General features: G+C 39.9%; 1 protein-coding gene across 1 annotated transcript; it reads left to right on the top strand.

Moving 5' to 3' along the window:
- Positions 1-1,535: 1,535 nt before the first annotated feature.
- On the top strand, positions 1,536-3,149 carry epdl2 (ependymin-like 2; the record flags this gene model as incomplete). Its single annotated transcript, XM_083694402.1, has 6 exons — positions 1,536-1,611; positions 1,813-1,847; positions 1,993-2,127; positions 2,395-2,581; positions 2,749-2,836; positions 3,077-3,149. The coding sequence occupies 6 exons, from the start codon at positions 1,536-1,538 to the stop codon at positions 3,147-3,149; spliced, it is 594 nt and encodes a 197-aa protein (XP_083550528.1).
- Between the last annotated feature and the right edge of the window lie 6,004 nt (positions 3,150-9,153).

Consider the following 9,153-nt stretch of genomic DNA (forward strand, 5'->3'; position numbering starts at 1 on the left):
TACGGTACAGTATTCTATCAAGGTATTCAATCAAACAAACCAAGGTCAAGGGTACTCCGCCTCCTTTAATCTCCTACGATAGTTTCCATCCTTGAGTGAGACATTTGAGATAAGTCACTCCTGCTTTCACGTCCAAGTTCGTTTCACGGTCAAGTTTGTTGCTTTTCATACGACCCGGGTGTAAAATTTCATACGAATTTCGTGTTCTGCTTTTTGTATGATTTCATATGAATTGAGCGTGAGATCTTGTTGCTCATTCATGAAAGCCTAAACACTGGGATTTGACCCCTGTACATGAATGTTCTGTGTGGGCGAAATACGATACGCAAAGGTTAAAAGGAAAGGTATGGCATGTGTTTCTTTTCACGTATTACAGCCAGTAAACTACCTGGGTCTCTTGGCTGGGAGGGAGATTCATTTTGTCAGTAACAACAAGAGGCTAAGTTATTTTATAAAGTGAGACAATCTCTGCGCAAAGAAGAACTACAGTAATGTCCTGAGAAATAATGAATATGTCACATGTCACACTGTTCCTTGCTGTCTAGGCAATAGTCTAGACACTAAATGTTTGGTCATAGCTGTTTATCATGCACACTGTCACACAGACATGCATCAGAAGAGCCTCTCCATGCCAAATACCACAAGCCAATCAACTGAGCCAAAGGAAGATCTGTAGGCCTACAGATATGACATCAAACAGTCTGTAGATGTGCCAGAAAAGTAATAAGGTCAACAACACCTCTGTCATATGACCATTACCTCCACTTGTACATTGCCCTATGACAACAGGATATGGATCAGTGCCAAGAAGAAAAAGGTCTGAATCATACCCTGACTTATTTCTACTACACTTCAGATTTTTATCTTTACCTTTTACCTTAGATTATCTACAATAATAAACAAAACACACACACCCACAAAACACACACACAGATATCCAGACACACAAACATAGAGTACTGAACTGTATGTGCAAAGTACTGTCGGGGTAGGAATGTTATTCCACTAGTATCAATAAGGAATTACTAATCATGTGGTACTTCATGACACTTTATGGCAACATACTTAATTCAAATAATTTAACACAATCACTACCTGTTACCAAATGGTGCCTGGCGGTGCTGTTGTTATAATAAATCCCTAATAAACAGACAAGTCATTCATTGGTTATAACTGTGTTATTACAGTTGTATTCCGTAAATACCAAGTATTTTCTGTACCGTGAAATAAAGTGTGACCTAAGTGGACTTGCAGACAGGGACAGGGACAAGTTCTTCATTTTATCAACTACATTTGATGCAGTTCTGCTGTACATTACATGTTCTGATAACTCACAATGTACCCCCGGTGTAATGCAATACACTTACTGACCTGGCTAGTCTGGAGTTGTGGAGTTGCAGAAGAGGAGGTAGGACCTAGGATGTAGTGAGGTGTGTATATAAGGACACCTTGGATAGGAAGGTGTGCCAGAGGACTACTGAGAGTGAGCCAGTACCTTCTGTTAGACCTTCATTAGACCTACTCTACTCGACACTATGCAAGCCTGCATTCTGTTGACCATCAGCCTGTGTCTGGCTGTTGGTAGCTTGGCCCAAAGACCAAACCCATGCAGTAAGTGAGAATTAGACAGAAACAAGTTCTAAAATTATACCTATGGTACTAAATGGTAGAACTACAGTAAATGCACTGTTTTATTTGTTTGGTTTTTAATGAGAAATACCAGGTTGCATCTCTATAATCTATAAAGTAGCTCTAACATTTGTTACTCCTTGTGATTCAATGTAACAAATGTGTTGTTCTTTAACATTGAAGAATCCCCACCTTTGATGGAGGCCAGTCTGGCAGTGGTAAGTCATTTTCTCAGAGACAATCATTTTGTCTAAGACTCTGTCATGATACAGCTGTCAATGTTCAAATATATGCAGAAGTAGGAATTACGAATAATCCATGGATGATATCATGTGTATATTGATTTCTTACCACATGTAACAGGTGTTCCCCAAGAAGGATTATGCTGACATTGAGAGATTTGCATATGATGCTTTTGGAGAGAAGGAATACCGCCGGGCTCTCGAGACTCACGACAACCACACCGTCTTTAGAGAAAACCTCTATCTCTTTAAAGAGGTAACATTCTTTAACCTTCTAATTACAAATGCTTATTCTATTTAATTGCATTGTTAATGGAGGATACTATACAGGGGACACATTGGGAGGGAACAAAGTGGAGCAGAGTTCTGCCATCTTAGGAGACTGGAGGAGAATTAGTTTAACACTTTATTGCAGTGGTTGAAACACAGAGCTGATACTGTATGTTTGTGAAGTAAAAATCAGTAAATAAATCATCCTAAAATCTTGTCCTTCTTTTATACTTTTGTACTTGTCCTTCCTCAGGGTGTGTATTACCAAATTTATCGCCATAACAAAACCTGTACAACAGCACCCATTAAGGCTACCTGGTTCCCTCTCGGGATTCCCAATGATGCCCACTTCCAGGCACAAGTGATCATTGGAACCTCTTCTGCTCCTGGAGAAGGACTGCTGGTAAACACCTGGGGTGGAAAACTACCTGAGTATAAGGGTGAGTTACTTGGTGTGTCAGCTATGTGGTCTAGAAAACCTACCTCATGTTTTTTAAACACCATACAAGCTTCTCACCTACTGTACCATGGTCACTATTCCCAATGAAGCTCCCCTGGCACAGTGACTATCATGACTGATAGTCGAATGTACATGCTCTCTTCACAGCAAGGTACTTCATGACTTTCACTGAATTTGGTTGTCTACCCGTTACCACCATGTTCGACATTGACAATGAAGGCTATATCTTCAGCAGGTTAGTGGTACACGATACTGGTACACTGTACTGGTACACTATACTGTATGTAATGCTTCAAATTGCACAATGTTAAATCATGCTAACATGAATTCATGCTGTCTCATGATCAATCATATCTCCAGTTAGATCCAGAGTCTGATCATAATACAGAAACACTGTCTCAGGATCCCAGATGTCTGCATTCCTTAATCCTCCCCTAGAGAACTCTAATGTGACCCCTTTCTTTTCTATTCCCAGTTTCTTCGACATTGTGCTTGGAATTGAGAATCCCGAAGTCTTCATCCCTCCTCTTTACTGTGGTAAAGCATAACCAGTCAGCAGTGGAGCATCTACAAGTCCTCTCTGAAATTCAAAGTAACAGTGTTGATGTAAAGAATGTTGATTTGCCCCTATTTGCCACCATGATCATATTAAATCATTTTAAAATTAACAATTCATGCCATTGTAAACACAAAGCGGGCACGCTTTAACTTCAAGGGGATTCAAATTAAATGACTTGCTACTAAGCATTCTATTCAAATGATATAATGCTTTGTGTTTTTACCTGGTGTCTATACAACTAAATGTATTCAATCAAATATTTCAAGTGCGATGCATGTTGTTTTTGTCATGAAAAACAACCCTAATGTAACAAAAGACTCAGCCATACTCAAACTACATTCATTCATAACTTCAGAAGAACAGAAAGAGCATAGAAGACACACGCAGCCGACGTCACGTTACCTGAGTACACGATGGATCCATGGTACCATGTGACACATAGAGTGAGGGCACAATGGGGAACAATAAAAACAACACCTTTATGGAATAACATAGAATGTACTACACTTCCTCATTATATGTGTCTGTGACAAAGTGCCAATTCTGCCGATGCTTACTCAGGACATGGCATACCTTTCCTGTACACATTGACCCAAATGGTCCCTAAAAGCAGTAAACAGCAATACAAAGCTACTGTGCAAGAGTGCAAACATCACCTTTCACCTTGGTAGTTTTCCCCAGAATGAGCATGTTGTCATTTATAGCAACCATAACCAATACTCCAAAGTACACAGAAATGTCTAAACCCCTTGTTTTCATTGTACACTTGAGAATCAACATGACAAATATGTGTTTTATTTTTTGTTTGCTTGATGTTGAGGACTGGAGAGTCGTGAATCAGAGTGTGTAAAGCAAAAGTTGTGTGATGCAAAAACAGCTACTGGCCAGAAGATGGTGCTCTCTTGAAAAGAGTACAAGCAGAGTGCAGACTGCTAAGAAATTTGTTTTTAATATTAGCACAGACATAGGGCAAACAAGGCAGCTGTGTGCCTGGGTAGTCTGGGTACCTGTGTGTGTGTGTGTGTGTGTGTGTGTGTGTGTGTGTGTGTGTGTGTGTGTGTGTGTGTGTGTGTGTGTGTGTGTGTGTGTGTGTGTGTGTGTGTGTGTGTGTGTGTGTGTGTGTGTGTGTGTGTGTGTGTGTGTGTGTGTGTGTGTGTGTGTGTGTGTGTGTGTGTGTGTGTGTGATGTGTGTGTACAGTGGGGGAAATAATTATTTGATCCCCTGCTGATTTTGTTAGTTTGCCCGATTACAAAGAAATGAGCGGTCTATAATTTTTATGGTACTTTTATTTTAACAAATAGACACAGAATATCAACAAAGAAGTCCAGAAAAAACACATTATATAAAGTTATAAATTCATTCGCATTTGATCGAAGGAAATAAGTATTTGATCCCCAAGCAAAACATGACTTAGTACTTGGTGGAGAAACCCTTGCTGGCAAGCACAGAAGTCAGACGTTTCTTATAGTTGCTTCACCAGGTTTGCACACATCTCAGGAGGGATTTTGGTCCACTCCTCTTTACAGATCCTCTCCAAATCCTGAAGGTTTCAAGGCTTTTGCTTGGCAATCATTTAGGTGTTCATTGGCAAACTTCAGATGGGCCTGTACATGTGCCTTCTTGAGCAGGGGGACCTTGCGGGCAGTGCAGGATTTCAATCCGTTACGGTGTAATGTGTTACCAATGGTTTTCTTGGTGACTGTGGTCCCAGCTGCCTTGAGATCATTACCAAGCTCCTCCCGTGTAGTTCTGGGCTGATCCCTCACCCTTCTCATGATCATCCTTACCCCACGAGGCAAGATCTTGCATGGAGCTCCAGGCCGAGGGCGATTGATGGTTATTTTGTATTGCTTCCATTTTCTAATAATTGCACCAACAGTTGTCTCCTTCTCACCAAGCTTCTTGCTGATGGTCTTGTAGCCCATTCCAGCCTTGTGCAGGTCTACAACTCTTACCCTGATGTCCTTTGAATATTCTTTGGTCTTGCCCATGGTGGTGGAGAGGTTGGAATAGAAGAGATTGATTCTATTGACAGGTGTCTTTTATACCCATAACAAGCAGAGATTAGGAGTACTTTTCCAAAAGTGACAGGACTAATCTGTGTGCCTCATGGGCATATAACCGGTCTGTATGAGCCAGAATTCTTGCTGGTTTGTAGGGGATCAAATACTTATTTCCTTCGATCAAATGCAAATGAATTTATAACTTTATATAATGTGTTTTTTCTGGACTTCTTTGTTGATATTCTGTCTCTATTTGTTAAAATAAAAGTACCATAAAAATTATAGACCGCTCATTTCTTTGTAACTGGGCAAACTAACAAAATCAGCAGGGGATCAAATAATTATTTCCCCCACTGTATGTTATTTATAATTGTAGATGTAAACAATAATACAACTTTATAATAATAAAAACTTAAAACCTGTATAGTAGAAATAAGGGTATGATTCAGACCTTTTGTTTCTTCTTGGCACTGATCCATATCCTGTCATCATAGGGCAATGTACATGTACTAATCATGTGGTAACAACTGAAACTTTTTTGGCACAATACTTAATTCAAAGAATTCAACACAATATCAACCTGTTACCAAATGGCAAATGCACTTACTGATCTGGTAGGACACGTTCTCTCTCTCTCTGACATTTATGTAGTGGCAACATTCTGTAAATTGTATGAATTGAGCTGTAGCCTTGTCAATGTATCTCAGAGAGCGCTTGCTCTCATTCAGCAATGTGACCATAATAAAAAGCTAAATAAGTAACCACGGTAACTCTCAGTGAGAGGGACCACATGACTGGAGTCGAGGAAGAGGACGTAGTGAGGTGTGTATATAAGGACACCTTGGATAGGAAGGTGTGCCAGAGGACTACTGAGAGTGAGCCAGTACCTTCTGTTAGACCTTCATTAGACCTACTCTACTCTACACTATGCAAGCCTGCATTCTGTTGACCATCAGCCTGTGTCTGGCTGTTGGTAGCTTGGCCCAAAGACCTGAACCATGCAGTAAGTGAGAATTAGACAGAAACAAGTTCTAAAATTATACCTATGGTACTAAATGGTAGAACTACAGTAAATGCACTGTTTTATTTGTTTGGTTTTTAATGAGAAATACCAGGTTGCATCTCTATAATCTAGGAAGTTGCTCTCTGACATTTGTTACTTCTTGTGATTCAATGTAACAAATGTGTTGTTCTTTAACATTGAAGTGTCCCCACCTTTGATGGAGGCCAGTCTGGCAGTGGTAAGTCATTTTCTCAGAGACAATCATTTTGTCTAAGACACTGTCATGATACAGCTGTCAATGTTCAAATATATGCAGAAGTAGGAATTACGAATAATCCATGGATGATATCATGTGTATATTGATTTCTTACCACATGTAACAGGAGAACCCCAAGGAGCATTTTGCTGCCATTGAGAGATTTGCATATGACGCTTTTGGAGAGAAGGAATACCGCCGGGCTCTCGAGACTCACGACAACCACACCGTCTTTAGAGAAATCATCTATCTCTTTAAAGAGGTAACATTGTTTAACCTTCTAATTACAAATGCTTATTCTATTTAATTGCATTGTTAATGGAGGATACTATACAGGGACACATTGGGAGGGAACAAAGTGGAGCAGAGTTCTGCCATCTTAGGAGACTGGAGGAGAATTAGTTTAACACTTTATTGCAGTGGTTGAAACACAGAGCTGATACTGTATGTTTGTGAAGTAAAAAAAAATCATCCTAAAATCTTGTCCTTCTTTTATACTTTTGTACCTCAGGGTGTGTATTACGAAATTTATCGCCATAACAAAACCTGTACAACAGCACCCATTAAGGCTACCTGGTTCCCTCTCGGGATTCCCAATGATGCCCACTTCCAGTCACAAGTGATCATTGGAACCTCTTCTGCTCCTGGAGAAGGGCTGCTGGTAAACAACTGGGTTGGAATACTACCTGAGTATAAGGGTGAGTTACTTGGTGTGTAAGCTATGTGGTCTAGAAAACCATGGTCACTATTCCCATTCAAGCTCCCCTGGCACAGTGACTATCATGACTGATAGTCGAATGTACATGCTCTCTTCACAGCAAGGTACTTCATGACTTTCACTGAATTTGGTTGTCTACCCGTTACCACCATATTCGACATTGAGAACGACGGCTATACCTTCAGAAGGTTAGTGGTACACTATACTGGTACACTATACTGGTACACTATACTGTATGTAATGCTTCAAATTGCACAATGTTAAATCATGCTAACATGAATTCATGCTGTCTCATTATCAGTCATATCTCCAGTTAGATCCAGAGTCTGATCATGATACAGAAACACTGTCTCAGGATCCCAGATGTCTGCATTCCTTAATCCTCCACTCGAGAACTCTAATGTGACCCCTTTCTTTTCTATTCCCAGGTTCTTCGACATTGTGCTTGGAATTGAGAATCCCGAAGTCTTCATCCCTCCTCTTTACTGTGGTAAAGCATAACCAGTCAGCAGTGGAGCATCTACAAGTCCTCTCTGAAATTCAAAGTAACAGTGTTGATGTAAAGAATGTTGATTTGCCCCTATTTGCCACCATGATCATATTAAATCATTCTCAAATTAACAATTCATGCCATTGTAAACACAAAGCGGGCACGCTTTAACTTCAAGGGGATTCAAATTAAATGACTTGTTACTAAGCATTCTATTCAAATGATTTAATGCTTTGTGTTTTTACCTGGTGTCTATACAACTAAATGTATTCAATCAAATATTTCAAGTGCGATGCATGTTGTTTTTGTCATGAAAAACAACCCTAATGTAACACAAGACTCAGCCATACTCAAACTACATTCATTCATAACTTCAGAAGAACAGAAAGAGCATAGAAGACACACGCAGCCGACGTCACGTTACCTGAGTAGCCGATGGATCCATGGTACCATGTGACACAGAGTGAGGGCACAATGGGGAACAATAAAAACAACACCTTTATAGAATAACATAGAATGTACAACACTTCCTCATTATATGTGTCTGTGACAAAGTGCCAATTCTGCCGATGCTTACTCAGGACATGGCATACCTTTCCAAATGGTCCCTAAAAGCAGCAAACAGCAATACAAAGCTACTGTGCAAGAGTGCAAACATCACCTTTCACCTTGGTAGTTTTCCCCAGAATGAGCATGTTGTCATTTATAGCTACCATAACCAACACTCCAAAGTACACAGAAATGTCTAAACCCCTTGTTTTCATTGTACACTTGAGAATCAACATGACAAATATGTGTTTTATTTTTTGTTTGCTTGATGTTGAGGACTGGAGAGTCGTGAATCAGAGTGTGTAAAGCAAAAGTTGTGTGATGCAAAAACAGCTACTGGCCAGAAGATGGTGCTCTCTTGAAAAGAGTACAAGCAGAGTGCAGACTGCTAAGAAATGTGTTTTTAATATTAGCACAGACATAGGGCAAACAAGGCAGCTGTGTGTCTGGGTAGTCTGGGTACCTGTGTGTGTGTGTGTGTGTGTGTGTGTGTGTGTGTGTGTGTGTGTGTGTGTGTGTGTGTATGTTATTTATAATTGTAGATGTAAACAATAATAAAATCTTATAATAATAAAAACTTAAAACCTGTATAGTAGAAATAAGGGTATGATTCAGACCTTTTGTTTCTTCTTGGCACTGCTCCATATCCTGTCATCATAGGGCAATGTACAAGTACTAATCATGTGGTAACAACTGACACTTTTTTGGCACAATACTTAATTCAAAGAATTCAACACAATATCTACCTGTTACCAAATGGCAAATGCACTTACTGATCTGGTAGGACACGTTCTCTCTCTCTCCGACATTTATGTAGTGGCAACATTCTGTAAATTGTATGAATTGAGCTGTAGCCTTGTCAATGTATCTCAGAGAGCGCTTGCTCTCATTCAGCAATGTGACCGTAATAAAAAGCTAAATAAGTAACCACGGTAACTCTCAGTGAGAGGGACCACATGACTGGAGTCGAGGA

The sequence above is a fragment of the Argentina silus genome (genome assembly GCF_951799395.1).
Source record: "Argentina silus genome assembly, chromosome: 2".
In the NCBI taxonomy this organism is placed as follows: Eukaryota; Metazoa; Chordata; class Actinopteri; order Argentiniformes; family Argentinidae; genus Argentina; species Argentina silus.